This window comes from Osmerus eperlanus, chromosome 4 (genome assembly GCF_963692335.1).
Source record: "Osmerus eperlanus chromosome 4, fOsmEpe2.1, whole genome shotgun sequence".
NCBI lineage: Eukaryota > Metazoa > Chordata > Actinopteri > Osmeriformes > Osmeridae > Osmerus > Osmerus eperlanus.
Window position 1 is genome coordinate 8211826 of NC_085021.1, and position 19387 is coordinate 8231212.

Sequence of the window (19387 nt, forward strand, 5' to 3'; positions counted from 1 at the left end):
CAATACAGCTGTGCAGTCTCTCTCAGGAACTGGGGCTCAGGGGTTGTGAATCGTGGTGGGGGCTAGGGGTTGGGCTAGCTGCTGCTTTGGCCCTGGGGGTCCCTGTGTCCCTGACTTCAAAATAGACTTGATTGCTAACAGCTGGCAGCCCTAACTCACCCAGTGTCAGAGCTCTCCTCTGATGTCAACCTTGTCAGAATCAAGGCTGGTCTGGACAATGGAGGTGCAGCGTTGGGGGTGGGGGGGGAGACTGCACCTTGTTTCCATGTGTAATGGGATTCAACAAATAAGATGACCCCTTTTCATTCGTGTTGGGTATCGTGAACATGTTTCATGTTTTTGTCATGAATGTACAGTATGTCCATACCTGTGTGACTGAAACTTAGGGTGTGTGACTGAAATGTATACCTGTGTGACTGAAACTGCAACTTAAGGTGCTGGACCATGCATTGTTTGACAACTTTATTGTTAACTTACAGCTCATTATTTTGCTGTCAAACGTGTGGTGTTAATAAGAAGCTGTATGCCTCTTCTCTCTGGGAGATTATGAATAAATAGGATGACGGCTCATTAGCATCTTTTATTAGTCCATTATTAACCCTACTTGCCTAATTACATCCAATTAGCAGGGCAGAGAGTGTGATTGACTTACTCTTGGACACAAATCTTTCGGAAGGACACAAAGGATGCATCATTAGCTGGTCACTGTGTCTGTGCCAATATTGTTGGAGATTAAACCTATTGGCTTGGAAAGCTGGTGGTTTTTTAACAATGACAGATAAGCTAAGATTCTATCATCTTAATATTTTATATGATAAAAAAGTGACTTTAAAAGTGACTTTGGTTACACCACATTTAGTACCAAATCAAATGTAGACTTGGTAGGTTAAAAGAAAATTTATGGCGATTTAACCTTTACTTTTTACTACAGCACAGTGGCTTTCCTTGCCCTAACTCTGTTTAGTACATTAAGTTACAGCAGATATTTGAGGCTTAGTGATGTTAACAACAACTAATGTGGTAATGCTCTGGTAGTAAATGTACTTTTCATGGTGTTGCACCTTTCAAAGTTACACCAAAATGTCTTCAAACAACAAATTGGATTACCATTTAACTTACTAAATGGTGTCATCCATTATTCAAAACTATTGGTCACAAACAAAATGGTTCTGGATCGGCAAATTCATTTTTTTTTGTCTTGTTCTGACTAACTTCGTGGTCTATGTCTAACATGTCAGCCAACTTTTCCACCAAGCTAACTTTTCTTCCCTTTCCAAGGTTATGTTTCTACAGTATGTATTTTGTTGTTTATCAGGGTCAAATCTAGGACATTATTTCCAAACAGCTGCAGGAACAATTACCCTTCATCAAAGGATGAAGGGCAGTGACTGTACAAGGTTGTGGCCATAACAGAGCTATGCATCATTATTAGACAATTAATTACTCTGTCATCACTAACACCACTACCCACACTCCACAGGGATTCATACACAGATGTTGACTAATTCTAACTTGTAAGCCTCCCATGTTTGAGTAGCTCTGATACTACTAATACCTCATTGATTTTAGAAGGTTCATAGTCAGTTGGGTGCTTCACTAATGTAGGAAAAACCCGGAAAAGCAGAGGTTTGTGGTCAGTGGGAGCAGTAGTAGTTGGCTGACAGTGACAGGGATGAAGGACCTCTGTGCTTCTGAGGCTGGGCTCTGGTTCTCTGGGCTGCTGTTGCTCTGGGCCTGTCAAATGAACTACGATGAACACAATGCAAAATAATAGCTTGAGAAGACCATAGAAGAGGGAAATATATGTATAAAATGATGTACTTGTAACAACACGACTATATATCAAATATGTCTTTATGAAGTATATCTCTTTATTTTAGTGCTTGTTCTGAGATTTATTTGCGTTAAATTGACTTGGCTTTACACTTTAGTATCTGCAATTACATCCAGTCTACGGTATAGCAAATGTTAATACTCATTAGAGTGTCAATTCATTAAACGATTTGTTAATCAGTTTAAGTGACTTTACTGACCTTAACATTTGGGTCAATGTAAGGATATGGATGTTAGGTAAGGCTGGACAATGTAGTCATTCCTGCACTCTGGGCAATTGCAAGTGACCAGTGATGAAATTGCTTCTGACACTATTAAAAACAAATAACAGTCCAATATTGACATATTGTTTAATATTGTGGGTTTATCTTCTTTTAAAATACAGTCTTTTTCTGAGGTAGACCATTACAGTATAAGAACATTTCATTTTTTTAAACAGACATTTAAAAAGACATGAAATAAATACTTTCATGTACAATATGTTGCAAAAATGAGGTAGAAATGGTTACAGAAAATGTACAAGAACCAATAACAAAATGACTGTGAATAGATCATAAACAACAACAAAAAACCTGGTTTGTTGGACAGACTGTTTTGGTATCTTTTGTTTACTCAGAAGGTCTTAAGAGATAAGAATGAACCAGAGGAGATGTTTAGTGGATGTTTCAGGCTTCAGTGATTATAATCTTAACACACATGATTACAATCCTAACAGACATGATTAACAGACATGATTTGTGAGGCTTTCTGAACAGAATGTTACTTATAAAATGTAGCAATCTTGGTTTCGGTCGATGTCATTTGGCTATTTTTTCTCTGTATAAAAACATTCTCTGATAGAGAATTTGTCATCTTTCTGACACAAACTATTTCAGATCATCAGACTGAGCAACTACCTCATCCAGAAGCCAATAACACATAACGATCATCAGGTCAGTCCTACTGACTGACCTGATTCAAGTAGTAATAAACACAACAATGCATCAAAGTGTTTCATTAACGTGCGTGGTCTTTAGAGTCAGTACTAAGCTAATGTAAATCAATTAGTTGATATGCTACAAGTCCCAATGAACCACTGTAAACTATTGATACATATCATGCCTAAACTATTACTTCAATTAGACCAACACAGTTGACCATGATAACTGATTTTGTATTGGAGAGTCTATTGTGTTTCCAAGTGATTGTTGTTAATTTATCCTTATGTTACAAAATGTAAATAATCACAGCCCCTCTCTGAACCATAACTCAGTAGCTCCCACAGGCAGGCGTCCTCTGTGGTTTACCGAGGGGTTCTGGGACGAGGAGAGGGGTCAGTCTGATTGACCTGGCTGTTTGGCATGACTAAAGCCAGCAGCTGTACTGTAGAGGTAGAAGGGTGCTATTGGGTTGCTGGACATCAATCAGGGTGCAACCACTCTAAATGATCTGCATAGGGAGGGGGGGGGGGGGGGGGCAGCCACATGGCCATTGAAACTCAGCATCTGGGGGTGGGGGGGGTGGGGGGTCCTCTGTAATGAGATTGGGTTAGGGACCAAGAGACAGGGAAGGGGGGTTGTGTGTGTGGGGGTGGTGTTGGTTGGGGGTTGGAAGGGAGGGGCTGGATCATTGCATCATATGTGCTGCCCTCCACATGACCATGGCAACAGTCAAATAAGCATGACCTCAGTACCTAGCGACCTCAGTACCTAGCGACCTCAGTACCTAGCAACCTCAGTACCTAGCGGTCGAGTGACTGCATTTTTCCAGCTTGTTAAACGGAGCTGTTCCCTGTGGATCCTCTACAGGTTAGGTAAATCCACATAATGTCTGTAGGGTATTTGAGTATGTGATTAACTGTATTAGTCTTCAGACATGATTAGCTGCCAACTGTGTGATTAATCATTAGGTTTAGTCTCTTGTTTTAAAATATGAGATCACTATTTTCTGTGCTCAGGTAACTTAATTGAGCGCACGTTAATGCTTGGGCAAGTTTTATTTACATCTTTAAACAAAGACCATGTGTTCATCCAAATATATTCATAGCATGTAAGCATGTATAGATTCTGTAAACACTTTGGGGGATCAGTAAACGGTTTGTCCAACAAAAAAGGAATATTTTCTGTGTTCTACATAACATTTCATGAAGACAACCATCATTCCACCAAAAACAAATCTACATAATAATAAAGAATAAGGATAAGAAAAAATGTATTTATATATTCATATATAATAAAAACATGGATTTATGGCATCAAATATCCTTTGAAATACCTGAATTACATTCAATGTTACTCTTTTGTAGCATTTTCAAGTTTCTCTCCCGAGGTAAAGCCCAGCTGCAGTGGGTAAGCAGAACTGTGTCAGGTCTCTCTTCCTCCCTGCTCTGCACAACTCTCTCTCTCTCTCTCTCTCTCTCTCTCTCTCTCTCTCTCTCTCTCTCTCTCTCTCTCTCTCTCTCACTACTAACACCCTAAAATTACATACATTCTTTCTTTATTATTTCTGAGGTAAAGAAATTCTTCCTGAGCATTTTAACAAGACTACACATATTAAGAAATAAAAGGAGTAGGTGAACAAGAAGACAAATGATTTTAGGGAAGCTGTGGTTATTGACTAAGGGCAGGAAACACATTTCTCAGGTAAATTGATTTGAAGGTGGAATGTGTGGCAGACTATCAATACTATATATACACGTGTGTGTATATATATAGTGTGTGTGTATGTAGAAGGTTTTCAACAATATATTACGGTACTTTTTATTCATATGTGATGCTTGTGAGGTTGAACCACATTTATCAGCTAAAATGTTCTTTCTAAAATCAGTAAGGATGAATGCTTTGTTTCTGTTCTGGAAAGACATTCAGTAAGAGGACGGTAAATAATACTGTAGCTACTAGCAAGAGAAGAAAACACCTGTGCTTTGTCAAAGTGCACGCTAAAAGACCAGTTTAAATGAATAATACAGTACATAAGCTGTCCATTTGATTATTTAAATATAAAGATAATACATTATACCAATTGTCATGTCGTGATTTTGGCGAGAAGCTAAAAAGATTATTTTCTCAATTCATCATAGGAGAGACCGAAAACATGGCCTCCCCTAAAATAAAACATCTTGTTTTTTGGTCAAAACAAGATGGTGGTTGCTGAAAAAGATCCTAAGCCCTTTTTTATTCTTGTCAAATGATCGATGGTAGATGAAAGACTAAATAAACTCTACAATACCACCGCAGCGGTCTGGCAATAAATACAATCCTGAGTAGCAGTCAAAGGTGGGGATTTCCCGAACCCTGATTATCCAGAATCTTGGACCACTTCACCTAGCAACAAATAACTGATTTTGTCCTGGACCAAGGGTTAATCAGGATCTTTGAGAGCTTCTGACTAAATGTCTATTTTTTTCCCATTTGATTGGAAAAAAGTAACCATGACCCACCCACGAAGGCCTATTCATCATTCTGTTCTTTGGGAGAAATAAAGTATATGTATATTTAGAGCAAATGAAACAGCATACCATGGCATGCTTCACCTGGTATAATGAATATATATTTGCGTGTCAGCACTCAAATGATTGAGCTTTTTTTCCCCTCTAAACCTAACACTCTTTTGGCTGCATAATAGGTAATGAAGAAAGAAAAAAACAAAAACAGAGAAAGATATTGACATTCCCAAGGCTTGTCAGGTCAGAGCAGGGGCCAGATCAAATGAACGTTTCCCTACAGTGGCTGGCTGCCTCCTCAGTGGCTATACACTTTGCTCCACTCCATACAAGTGTCCAGCTCTTTCGGGGTGGTGTTTGTGCGCACCTTGCAGAAGGCATTCTCAAAGTCTGTGAAAGCTGGGGGGTTGCTGGGCGTGGCGAGGCCGTGCATGGGCCCCGAGGAGGCGGCGGAGGAGGCGGCGGAGGAGGCCAGCGCCTGCTGACAGAGCTGCAGCAGCTCCCACACGGAGAAGCCCTCGCAGCGCTGCAGCACCGCGCTCAGCTCCCTCTCGCTCAGGCTGCAGCCCTGCGGTGCCAGCGTCTGCAGCAGCACCTGTCTGCGCATGGCCGGGTCGGGCAGCCCCACGTGGTAGCGCTTGGCGAAGCTCCGATGCACGGCTTCCTGCAGCATGTCGGGCCGGCCCGTGGCACACACCACGAGGAGCAGCCCCGCCGAGCCCAGCTGGGCCTTCTCCAGGGCGGCCAGCAGCACGGGTCTCAGCCCCTCCTCCTCCATGGCCTCCACCTCGCTGATCAGGACCACCGAGGGCTGCCGCGCCCCTGCCACCTGCAGCAGCGCCCCCAGGATCTGCTCTGCCTCCGCCTTCCACTTGGAGGCCAGCATGGCGCCACTCACCCGGTAGAAGGAGGCCCCCAGCTGGGAGGCCAGGGAGCGGGTCAGGGTGGTCTTCCCCCCTCCCTGGGGGCCAAACAGCAGGACGGTTCTGGGTGGGCGCAGCCCGGGGCTTGGCCGGAGCACGGGCCACAGCAGGTCCTCCTCCAGGGCCGCCTTGACGTGGGTGAGGCCCACCAGCTCCCCCCACAGCAGGGCAGGGCTGCAGTCCAGCAGCTCCCCGTCCACCAGGTCCAGCACACGGGGGTCGGGGCTCTTCAGGGCCTCCCCGGCCTGGCTACACAGAGAGGGCCGCTTGTGGGCGTGGGAGCGGTGCCGCTGGGAGAATCCCTGCTCCTCCCCTCCGTTCTCCCCTGTCAGGCCCGTGGGGGGGCTGTACTCGCCGGCCACCCCGTAGGGAGGAGAAACCAGAGGCTGAGGGGAAGGTTTACTGGGCTTGAAGGCCTGAGAGTCTGTGCTGCCTCCACTGAAGCCGTTTCCCCGACACTCGCCTTTGTCGGCCAAGCTGTAGGGCGACTCTCCTCCGGTCTTCATGGGGTCGTAGCCGTACTTCCTGTAGCGTGAGCCATCACCCTCCTCCTCTTCGTCAAGTGTCATCTCAAAGGCCTTCCTCTTTAGCGGACCCCCAGACTCAGACCCCCCTAGGATAGCGTTCTGGTAGCTATAGCTGCCCCCCACCGCAGTGGGCCGCGAGGGCAAGGGGGTGGGGGCGGCCAGGCCCGAAGTCAGGTAGCCTGATGACGGGTGACCAAAGCTTGGGGTCAGACTGGCCTGGTGGGGGTAGCTGCTGTGGGGGTAGTTGTAGACTGGGTTGGAGGGTGAGTAGGTCGGCACCAGGGTGGATGGGGGCTGGAGCGCGTGGAGCGAGGCCGGGGGAAGGGCTGCGCTGGGCTGGGGACAGTAGCCAGAGGAGAGGTAGGAGCCATTGTAGCTGGGCGGGTATTCGCCCGAGTGGGAGCCGTTACAGGAACTGCTGCCACTGTAGCCAGAGTCTGAGAGGTTACTGTTGATCACTGACACGCTACTCGCCCCCTGGGGCCCTGCACTGGCAGCCACAGCCTTGGGGCCAGACAGGCTGTCGAGGCCCCCGGGGGCCACCAGGGGGTACCCCCCTTCAGAGCCGTGAGTCAGCGGCCAGGGCTCCAGCTCCGTCTTGGGGCCGTTGAGGCCGGCGAACGCCCCAGGCCCCTCGGCGTAGCCGGCGCTCAGAGGCGGCGGGCGCTCGTAGGAGGAATCCAGCAGGCCCGAGTACTTCTCGGCGTATCGCTTCAGCAGGTTGGAGGCGGTGAGGGCCGAGATGTCGTCGTTGGCCCAAGCGTGGCTGCCGCGGCCGCGCCCGGCGTACAGCTCGGACTTGTGGGCCGGGGAGGATGTGGTGGAGGACACGTCCAAGTGCTGCTCGGGCCACTGGCTGAGGGGCTGGGCATGCTCCGGGTTCCAGTGCATCTTCAATAGGCCTACAGGAGAGACACACACACACACCGGTTAGATCAACACGAAGGCTAGCACTCGCATCGTCGTCAAGGCGCCGCCTAACGAGCCAGGCTGCCTGGAGGGAGGGGGGTGCATGGTCTGGACAGGGATGAAGCGGTGGCCGTCTCTCCATCCCTTCTCTCATGTGTTTCTCCTCTTCTCTGACGCGCCACACGGACCACGGCCCCTCCTGTCTCCAGACAGACGGAGAGAGGGAGAGAGGGAGAGAGGGAGAGAGGGAGAGAGGGAGAGAGGGCTTTCTCCTTTGGAATCGTTTTTTATTATCACCATCATCCCTGGGAGCAGAAGGAGCTCAAGTTACTCAGAGAGAGGGAGGGCGAGAGGGAGGGCGAGTGGGAGGGCGAGTGGGAGGGAGGGCGAGAAACAGAAAAGTGAGGGGCAGAGAGAGTGAAATAGAGAAGGGGAGGGCGGGGGGGGTTCGGTTGCAGGAATTGAATCGGCCGTTTCCCAGCCCTGCTCTCTGTGCGTGTGTGATAAGTACAATTTCCCTGCAACCGCGCAGCATCTGCAGGTCTCCCAGAGGAGCCATTGTTATCTCTGCTCGCGCATGTTTCTCTGAATGCCTTATTCAACCACCACCCCCATCCCCCCTCCCACCACCCACAGCACGTCAAAAAGGCCCAGTGGCCGGCTGGACAGGGGGCTGGAGAGGGGGAAGGGGGAGGACGGGAGGGAGGGAGGGGTGAATGGACAGTGGTAGGGAGATGTTTTTCTTCTTGAGGGGGGTGGGGAGCAGGAGAGAGTGAGCTATTCATCGGGCAGCCTCCCATGGAACATTGGGAGAGTGGAATGCCCTCTACTCTGGCTGACACCACCAACACTCTGGGTCCTGATTAATCATGCAGGCCTGCTCCCCGCGCAGCACAGCGGACGCAAGGCTGCGCTAACGGCAGCTAGCGCTAATGGAGGGAAACAGTCACTTTTCTTTCCATGTCTAACCCGCCCCCCCCACCCCCCACCCACACACACACACCTTTGCTTTTTCCCTCTCCCGTGCTCTTTCTCTCGTTAGTTTCATCCTACGGTTGATTATTTATTCATTGGCCTTTGTTATTCTTTAGGATTGCTTATCCAAATCCTAAGCACATTCCGAAACAGATGGCAAGTCAACCAACACCGTATTGCTCATTGAAACACTACCAACAACATTTGTTAGCCTTTTTACCATTGGTTGTAGGAGGATTGCACAGGGGCCAACTGTCAGAGAACAACGTTATGTAACACTACCAATGGCAATCGCACTGTCCTTAAGACTCAGGTACTTTTAACCTAGGCGTTAGCTTGACATTCCAGGAATAGCTTGGCATTATTGAGCTGTCACGATGTAGCTCTGGGGCGAAGGCTTCCACTGGCAGAAAATAGAGAGGTAAAAAGTGGAATAAAGCACCAGGCGTCATTACTGCCCTTCAGAGGCCCTGCCATTCATTATTCATACCTCTGTCTGGGTGTGTGGAGACAGGATTCTTATTGCCATTTAAATCAAACTTCAATATCCAGCACAGCCGGTTTATAACACTCTCCTTGTGCTTTACCCCCTCAAATCTGGCCTCTCTCTCTCTTCCCCCTGCCTTGAAAACCTCCACAGTGTGTGTGTGTGTGTGTGTGTGTGTGTGTGTGTGTGTGTCTTCAGATTACGTCTGCTGTTTATTCAGTCCGATCAAACCAGAAGACCAGATGGCCATTGGATTATCAGGCCCTTCATATTCAAATCCACTGCCTTAAGTTCCCAATGTCCAAACCAGTTAAAGTCGTCTAAGCACAGCATTCCCCTTCTTACCAGGAACAGGCTACAGGTCTGTGTAGGACTCGCTTTCTGCGTTTTTTGTTGTTGTTGTTCATTTTGTTTTCACGAACATGCTGGAGAAAGTCGGCTCCTCCACACCCAGCTGACACGTAGTTTTTTTGGTGTGGTTTGACTCGGAGGTCATTGTCCAGGCTGCGGAAACAGTATACGTCCTGCAGGCCGTTCCCATCTGCAGGGCCAGTTTGTGAGCGGCCCAATAATGGGGCCTGTGTGTGACAGAGATGGATGAGAGCCCAGGGGAGCTCATAAAACCATGCAGCAAGGGGAGGGAAGGAGAGAGGGAGGGAGAGGAAGGAGTGGACAGCAGGCGTTCCGTCCTCTCCGGGGCGGACCGGGGCAGACATTAGAGGACTCAGCGAGGCGGGCTAACGGCTGTCCACTCTATCATGGAAACAGCACACCACAGAACCAGCAGACGACCCACCCCCCCACCGCCCCCTCACACACACACACACACACCACTTCTTTTCTTCCTCTCTGTCACTGCCGCCGAGAAGAGCTGCAGCTGGAGTGAGCAGAGGGACAGGCTCGGCCATCTTTTTTGCGCAATCAGGGGAGAAACCAAGAATCCAATCACACTATTTTCTCCTCAGAAGCGACGAGAGGCCTTAAGGACCCAGCCCTGTCACTTCCCTATCTGACCGTGCCCGCCACTGCTGGTCAGTCACCCATGATGAACGTGGCAGGATTGCTCTCCGGTTTAGCCCCTTGCTTTAATTAGATCTTGCCCTCAGTGGGATTGGGGGTTTTGAAAGCAACATCTCCATGATAATCTGCAGTAACTCTAATCTACACTTCTGTTGAAATTGGACCAGTTCCACAGATTAATTTGGCACTAGGCACTGGAAGGACACTATGATTAGAATCGGGAAATGTGAATGTTCCTCCAGGCTTTATCGAACTTACTGGCCGGGAAGACAACTATAATTTTCATTATAATGGAGGATTATGCAATAAAGCCTCACAAATAACGTTTATGTAAGGTGGAAGATCTCATATACCTATTTTCTATACCATTCCTTAGTAAAGATCTGTCCTGTAGGTGTCTTTGGGAGATTGGAATCATATTTACACAAACATATCTTCCTTGTAACGGGTATACAAATGGGCCCTGATTCTAAAGATGACTCTGCATTGTGATTATTGTTTAAGGAAAGGAAAACCATCCAGCCTGTGCCCTTTTCAGTACGGCTTGATAAAAAGCTTGTCTGCATGCAAGTGTGCATGCATGTGTGCTTGTGTGTGTTCTGAGCCCCAGGAGAGACAGATGTTTGCTACTCCGTCCTCTCTGCTGCCTGTTGGGGGTATTGTGGTGGCCAGGCAGCAGGGCTAGCAGACGTCTGCGCCTAGAACAATCCTGTTGGCCCTGAGACAAAGCCTGAAGGATCCCATTGTCCGCAGGCTGCCTAATTATGGAAATCTTATGAATCTATTCAGCAGCAGTCCACTGACAGCCTTTGTGCTGGCCTGGGATTTATTGAGGAACCTGTGTGAGCTGTGTCCTTTTGTAGGAGTGCGTGATGAAGACAGTGGCCGGGCCCTCCTCGACAGACATGTGCTTCACCCAGGGACCCGCTTTACGAGGCCTGCTCCACCAAGTTCTGCTTTACTCCGGAGACAGGGGAGGAGGGGGTTAAGTCCTCTGAAGTGACGTTCTGTCGGTTTTCTCTGCGTCCCACCGCTATTTCCTGCTTCCCAAAGTCCCGATGAGATTTAGGGGGGAAAAGAAATGGGTCTCAGCTTGCGTCAGCGGGGTGGGACTAGCGAGCTTCTGGGATACAGGTGCAGCCTGGATGGAGCCACAATGTGATCCCGGCAGGCAAGACTAGTCGTGGAGGGCATCTGCTACTGGACGCTCCACTGTCCTGGACTGCCCCCGGCCCTGCTTCACAACTCTCCCCAGGGGGCTCTAGCTCACTCCTGTCCTTTTCCCTTCCCTCCCGCCGCGAGGCAGCTTGTCAACAGGAGAGCTCTGGGTCGGTCCAATAAGTGCTGTCCTCAGGAGCACGCGCCACCCCATCCCAGCGGACCCTGTAAACCCCCTCCACCTCCACCTGCTCCACCCAGCTGTGCAGGATAGGAACCAGCGTCAAGCCAATCTAACCGGATCATATCCTGGTTGGGTCCATTCAGCTCCTTCCTCGTTGAGGCCTGATGCTGTCTGCCGTGGGTTTCTAAGTTACCGTAGTGACTTGGCTAAGTGGCCTCTGCTGTTATATACTCAGCCTGACTTCCTGGTGGTCCCCCAGTGGGGGGTTGTGTTTTGATTGAATGGTGTGGAGTTTACAAACCCTTCCGTTCCAACCATTTAGCTCTCATTCAAAGTCAAACTGATCAAATGCTGAAGGTATCTCAGTGCGATTTCCAAATGGTGGTCGTATTGACATTAGATGGCCCATCAGGCAAATTACATTTATAGAGTGAGTAGATCCAAATGTGCTCGGGAGGGTGTCTTGCCAAATGGAAAACACCTCTGATATTTCTGGATACCTAGACGCACTATAGCTTTCTTTCACACTAATACAACAAAGTAGTGACACGTACGTAGTTCTACATGCCATGGTACTGCATTATAACTTGATGACCGAGAGGACAGACGATTTAAAAAGAGAGATCGAGCACACCAGTGTGACAGGGACTATATTTGTGCTGACGAATCACAAACGTGACTCCAGGTAGCAGAAGACGCAGATGTTCATCAGCTGATAAGTATTCAGTAAACAGGAGGTCATTAATGCACTGCCGCATGCAACGCCTCACGTCGGCCCGGGCTGTTTAACAAGGTTCTGTGAGGGATGCCAAATGAGGCTCAGCTCATTGCAGCTCAACACATGCATTCTGAGTAGCTCAGGCTAAGATAGGTTCATACATGAGAATAGTGCCTGGACTAAGTGTTTTAGTCCACATGCTTGATGACTTGACTGACTGATGTGGAAGTTGGTTGATATTTTCTTATGAGGAAGCTGAAACCTTCAAGTATATATATATATTTTATATATATTATCTATATTTTATCAATATCAAATAGCCCATTCTCTTTATGGTGCGGTCTGTTTCTGTGTGTGGAACAGTGAGTCATGAAAAACATCAAGTTCACTACACCACCACATTATCTGCCGAGACGTCTAAGACAATATGGAACGTGCAATCAAATGCGACATTCTGTTTATAGAGATCACTTATTCTTTTAACTGACCTGATTAAAAAAAATATATATCTGGTCAGCCCTACTCAGTACTGGTGTCACTATCCCGTGTCACGATGCCAGTCAGTACTGCTTCCTACCGTTTCTCCCCACACTGGGGTTCAAACTCTGAGACCCTCTGAGCATGAAAGCAACAACCACTTCAATAACCACCGTGCAGCTACGCCACCGAAAAGCTACATCTACAATAGCAGTGGTGGGTGGTATTTATACTGAGGGGTAAGTTTAGCCAATTAAACTCAGTGGGAACACATAATCAGCTTGTGTTAGGCTTGGAGCTGATATTCTGGGGATATGTACAGTAGATGATGTGTACAAAGGGTCTGCAGAAGCCCTTGGGGCTTAGAGGCAGCACAGAAGACGACCACCTGAGGGCACAGTGGGAGTCAGGGGGATTTCATGAGACCCTCCCGAAACATCCATTAGCTGGAAATAATGCCCACACTGGACTAGCCGGGGATCATAATTTATCAGCCATGCATAATTGGGTACCGCAAAGGAAAATTATTATAAATCTGTGCGTTAGTCACAGGGTTGCTATCAATCAAAGGAAACACAATCTCTCTCTCCCTCCGCCGTTCTCTCTCTCTTCTGATCCTTCTCCCATGGCTCTAAAAAGATGTAATAACAGAAGCGTGTGGGGGGCTCACAGGGGCGTCCTCACACCTGCTGCCCAGCACGCAGCCAGGAGCTGCTGCGCGTCCTCACAGACCGGCTCCCTGGAGGAGGAACAACCACTCCTGCTGTGGCATTGAGGGGACATGCTGCACCTCTCCTCTCCTTCTCTCTCTCCCTCCCTCTGTCTCTCCAACACCCTCTCTCTCTCTCTCTCTCTCTCTCTCTCTCTCTCTCTCTAACCCCCTGTCTCTCTCTCTCTCTCTCTCTCTCTCTCGCTCTCCCTGCCTCTGTCTCTCTAACCCCCTGTCTCTCTCTCTCCCTCTCTCTGTTTCTCTAACCCCTGTCGCTCTCTCTCCCTCTCTCTGTCTCTCTACCCCCCTGTCTCTCTCTCTCTCTCTCTCCCACACACACACACACACACACACACCAGTCCAGAGGGCTGGTTGTCAGGTTCAGCGCTCCTCCATGTTTCAGAGTGAGGGCAGGATCCTGTGTTCTGGCTCTAGAGTCCACCCTGCATACAGGGCTGTGCTGCTGCTATCTACAGCTAAATCATTCTGGCAGTGGGCAGTTGCACAGGGAGAAGTGGGGTGCAAATACTAATGGACTTCAATGTCTTCAATGTTTCAGTTGACTGTTTGGGATCTTCAAATATTTGGAGTGGTTTTGTGTGTAGCATCGAGGTGACTGCTTGATGGTGTTCAGTTTAAGATTGATTCAATGGCAAACATGCAAAGAATCGCTAACCACAATCACAACCTTCCTTTGAGGAGCACACCTTCTAGAACGGAAGACTGGAGCAGGAAGAAAAATCTAGATGCATCCCGCCGTGCTCATAATTTTTGAAACGGCTCCACCATCCCCCGAGCTCGCGAGCGCACGTCCGCAAATGGCAGGAGCCCAGGCCAGGCAAGGCTGACCCCCCCTCACACACACACACACACACGCAAACACCCTCCCCCGCCCCCTTTCCCTTTAAGGAAAACAGGGTCCCTATTTTCTCGCTGCAGGCTGACGTTAAGTCATTGTGTCCACTAATATATCAAAGAACAGCTGTCCTGATACTCTGAGATGACCAGTCGCCCCCTCCATCTGTCTCTCATCGCCAAGTCTTTCCTCTATCTTGCCCTCTTTAGCTCTCTTCCTTCCAATCTCTGCCTCCCCCCCTCCCCCCCGCCCCCCACTCCCTTCCTCCCTCTGTTTCATGCAGCACGTTCCCCTCCGCTCTTCCAAATCCCCTGGTCCATCTCCTAGATTACACTCTGGCCCTCTCACCACATGGACAATTCTGGGATTGGATGTTTTCTGTTAGCACTGTAACACACACAAACACACAGCTTCACTGTGAATAACAGTTTTTTATGGGATTTGAGCTCAAACAAACGGTGGACGGAATAGCGATAACAGGAGTGTTCTCTAGTGCGGTCGTTTACTCCTGCTCTGCAGAGGTGAAGCCTGTGCTTCTCATCGGTTGGTCGGGATTCTGCTGCCTCAGGCCCCCTGTGAAGTCCAGCCATCCACAGTAACCTCGCCACCCTGTTCCCATTCTGCTCCTTAATGGAAGTTGAGGTCTCCTTAATGAGCTGATGAACGCTGGGAGGGACCTATGGAGACACAGGGGCCGCATGTCTCTAACCTCTTCAAACACACACGCACGTGAACGCACGCACGCACGCACACACGCACGCACACACACACACACACACACATGAAAACACACGCGCGCACACACACACATGAACACACGCGCGCACACACACGCACACTGGACCTCGCACCCAGGGCCTAATTAGAGCCCATTCACACCCCTCACTAATGATCCCTGCTCTTATTCACCCAGGCACTTCAGCAGGCTCTGTGTTTACACAAGGGCTCCAGCCCCAGCCCCAGCCCCAGTCCCTGCCCCACCACACTCACACCAGCCCTCTCACTGGAAGCGATAGATATGCTAGAGACACATCCTGCTGCCGGAGCCAGAATGGGCCCCTCCACTTATTATATGCAAAATGCCTCATGATTTAAGTCTGGACCCTCACAAGCCATTCACTGAGAAAGAAAGGGGTGGGAAGGAGGGTGTGTGGAGGATTGGGGAGGGGGGGGGTGAAGAAAGTGAGGTGGGGAGAGGACGGGTGGACTGAGAAACAAAGTATGTGCGCAAAGAGAGAGAGCAAGGTTTCCCAAAAGTGACGTCAACAGTGAGAATGTGTGTGTTTATGTGTGAGAGAATGAGAGAGAGAGAGAGAGAGAGAGAGAGAGAGAGAGAGAGAGAGAGAGAGAGAGAGACGGAAAATGGTGAGTGAAAGTTAGAGAAGGGGCTGTGGAGCTTGGGGCTGCACAGACTGTGTGTATATGTATGCATGTGTGTATGTGTGTGTGTGTGTGCGGGGATTCAAAAGAAAAAGGTATCGCTCCAACAGCGGGGGCCCCCAAGCAACAAGAGTTAGGGCACTCCTGGGTTGCCGGCCTGGGACTGATTTAGGAGTGTGTTTGAAGTGCAGATTACAGATTCTTTGGGCCAAATCCCTCCAGGAGTATCTATGGCCCCCGGAATCTCTCTCAGGTTTCCTCCAGGTCCGGCCCTGGCCGCTCGGCCCCAGCTTGAGGTCCCCTGGATGGAGAAGATACAGCAACCAGGGGCCAGACACACTGGGTGTGTGGGGCGGGGGAGGGCATGCACTGGGAAGGTGAATGGAAGATTTGGGCCCGGCCATCTATAGGGAAAGGATAGTGTTTGTGTGTGTGGGTGAGTTTGTATCTGCGTTTTCACGTGCATCGGTCATTTATCCAACACAAACAAGACTGACATGCCTGTAGTGGGAGTCCGAAGTAACACAGAGCAGGAACGCTCCCGTTTCCCCACAAAGAGAATTCCAACATGGAGGTGAGACTGTTCACAAGGACACTCAGGCCCTCTTTGCTTGGTGTCTGTCTGGCGGAGCTCTGGCCAGAATCAAGAAACACAAATGAAAGAATGCGGCCAGTTGTGTCAGCTGAAGACTATGTGTGTGTGTGTGTGTGTGTGTGAACGTCACAGCCTCAGAGAGTACACAGGGTGACTAACTCCCAGGCTGACTCTCCTCCTGCCCTACCAGACACACTAGACAGCCTGTTCCTAATGGTCCCACCAGTCTTAGCCCAGCGGAACAGAGCTGCTCTGTCAATGACATCAGCCTGTACAGTACAAGAAAGCCAGTATCGTACACTCGTAAAGAAGACTTTGGAAAGTTGAGACAAAGGCCAATATTGGGTGTGATGGATGAGTCCAGGCCGGGGAGAGCCGTGTGCAGGGGTCTGAAGGCATGCTAACTATTCCACAAGTCGTTTGAGACATTCTTGGAGTCTGGAGCCGCACGTACACCCCAGCAGTGGAGAGGCCAGTGAGCCAGACTGGACTGCCAGGTTATACAAGGGGCGGATGGCACTTATTGTTACGCACTTACTGCAGGCCTCAAAAGGAAAATCACCATGCATAGCATCTTTTTTTATGACAATTTATTGATTATTTGTTGGGTAATGTTTTCGACTCCAAGATGGAGTACATGGCTGTGGAATCATGGACTACGTTGCCCTGGTAAAAAAGTTGTTTGTCCACAAACTCTAAAATGCAAAAAATCTGTCAGTAACAGACAATTGGATTTTTTCAGAAGTCAGAAGAACGTGTGCCTGTTCTAATCGGAGTGTTTTTCCAGTTTGAATCCTTATCCTCCCACACGCACCACAAGCAATGGCCTCCTCAATCCATTTCAGAGAAGCAAAAAAGGGGGGATTTAATCCATTCATTATAAAGTAATACTTTTTAAATTGAGTGTCCTGTTAGATTTTTCCCTCCATTCTTGTAACTGTCATGCCAATAAACCTCCTTTGAGGCGAGATAAAGAGCCGGGTGGAGAGGGGGGCTGGAGGCTGAGGCTGGGGGAGGCCAGCCCCATGCTGGCGGCCGCACAATGGTGTTTTGGAGAGGCAGAGCACTGGACATGAATGAATACTTGAGGGGGTGGGGCTAAAACTGGACACGTCAGTTATTAGGTCAGCATCGAAGGGTGTTGGTGGTGGAGGGTGGAGGGACGGAGGGGTGATAGTGGAGGTGGTGGCGGGGAGGGGAGGGGGGGGGAGCGGAGGGGGGGGTTGAATTCTGAAACCAGGAGAAGGACGAGCTGCTGCTGCTAAAGACATCACTGCAGCCAAACTCTGCTCCTCTGCTCTGATATATTTCCCTCCCTCCCTCTCTCCCCTCCCTCCCTCTCTCCCCTCCCTCCCTCCCTCCCTCCCTCTCTCCCCTCCCTCCCTCCATCCATCTCCTCCACGCTGGTGATGAAACACACGGGCAAGGTCCAGAACTGGAACTGAGGTTTTCTATATCCAAATGCACACAGGGTATTCGTGTTTGTATGTGTGTGTGTTGGGGGGGGGGGGGGGGTGATTTGTCTGATAAAAAAAAGGTACAGAGTGTGCTCCCATGTACAGGGACCCATTGATTTAGTCAAAGTCCAAACCAGCACAGAGAGGTGCTGTGGAATTTGGCAGGTAGATGAGAGTGAGCAAATGCAATGTTACTGTACTTACTATATGGGACAATGGGACTCAGCATTCTGTGGAGCTGGTCTCAGTTAGGAGTTGAGTGGTTCAGTAATAGCCAGGTTAGTGTCTGTCCACCTGTAGTCCATCACCGGCATGTGTTCGCATTGACATTCTGCAAGAGCAAGCCCTGAAAGGGGGGGGGGAGAGACAGAGAGAGAGAGAGAGAGAGAGAGAGAGAGAGAGAGAGAGAGAGAGAGAGAGAGAGAGAGAGAGAGAGAGAGAGAGAGAGAGAGAGAGAGAGAGAGAGAGAGAGAGAGAGAGAGAGAGAGAGAGAGAAAGAACCAGTTAGAGGCTGAACAATGTCTGGACAAACACACACACTTGTCAACTAACCCTTTCACACATACTCACAGACCAGGACAAAACTAAACACACAAAACTGGAAGAATTCACTCCAATGACAGAATTACTGAGAAACCCAAGAGGAAGCCTGCAAACCTAACAACAACACACACACACACACACACACACATACACACACATTCACACACACACATGCACACACACACACATACATATATACACACACACACAAATAGAAACACACACGCACGCACACAGTCATCCAAATTGACACACACAGAGGTATTCATTAAAGGCAGGCACACAGGCATTAAGCTGATTGTCAGCCTGTGTCCAGTCTCTAAAGAAGGCTTTCTAAATCTGCCTTACAAAAAGCACCGTGCATACCAGGGCTATGTGCGCTGGGGCAGTAAAGACTGCATTCTCATGAAAGCCAACACATAACATCTGCAAAATTAAGAAACAAAACTGAAGATTGAGTGACCAAAAAACATATATTTATTTGATGTATTAATTGTTTGTGTTGTCAACTCGATAAAATAGAAGGATGTTTGTGAGGGGGGGGGTCACAAGAGTCCAATACATTAATTAAACTGCAAAAAAAAAAAAAAAAACATCTAAATGTTCCTTCTTTAAAGAACAGATACTGATGTGGAACTAATGACCGTTCAGGCTATTCTTACAATTCTGACAGTTTAAACAGTCATCTTATTCATTTAATGTACAGTAATGTTAAGTTTTAGAACATTAAGAGATGGTATGGTCCCCCAGAGGAAATGCATGATATTTATAAAGGCTGTTATTATTAAGAAGCTACTGTGACACAATGACTGTGATAACAGGAGTTTTCTAAAAAATAAAAATATTTTTTTTAAGATTCAAGTGCATTTCTATAAAAAATTTAAGAAAAGTTACAATGAAAGAAAATAGCTGACCACACATTTTAAACATATGTTCTCATCTTCAATAAGAATAAATGGTAAAAGCACAGCATGTCATTTTTCCCCACTACCTCAAAATGTGTGCATGTTGCAAAACGTCAATTTCCATGCATGTTGTCAAATTGCAAAACAGCAGGAAAAGTCAACAGCAGACAGCGCAGCCAGTCTACAGTCTTCCAACATCCATTCATTCACACAAAATTATGCAATGAGCATCCATTCATTCACACAAAATTATGCAATGAGCCCAGGTCTCATTCCAGGCAACTATCCGGTCACAAATATACATCAAAAC

At 48.4% G+C, this 19387-nt stretch overlaps 1 protein-coding gene across 2 annotated transcripts in view; it reads right to left on the bottom strand.

Moving 5' to 3' along the window:
* Positions 1-3334: 3334 nt before the first annotated feature.
* fignl2 (fidgetin like 2) overlaps positions 3335-19387 on the bottom strand; it is a 16648-nt gene continuing 595 nt past the window's right edge. For both annotated transcript variants that reach the window (XM_062458551.1, XM_062458550.1), the window contains exons 2-5: positions 17834-17975; positions 4279-7606; positions 3546-4224; positions 3335-3497 (exon numbers count right to left, since the gene is read on the bottom strand). In XM_062458551.1, coding sequence (XP_062314535.1) covers positions 5553-7606; positions 17834-17858 — 2079 coding nt within the window. In that variant the 5' untranslated portion in view covers positions 17859-17975 and the 3' untranslated portion in view covers positions 3335-3497; positions 3546-4224; positions 4279-5552. The remainder of the gene's footprint in view (positions 3498-3545; positions 4225-4278; positions 7607-17833; positions 17976-19387) is intronic.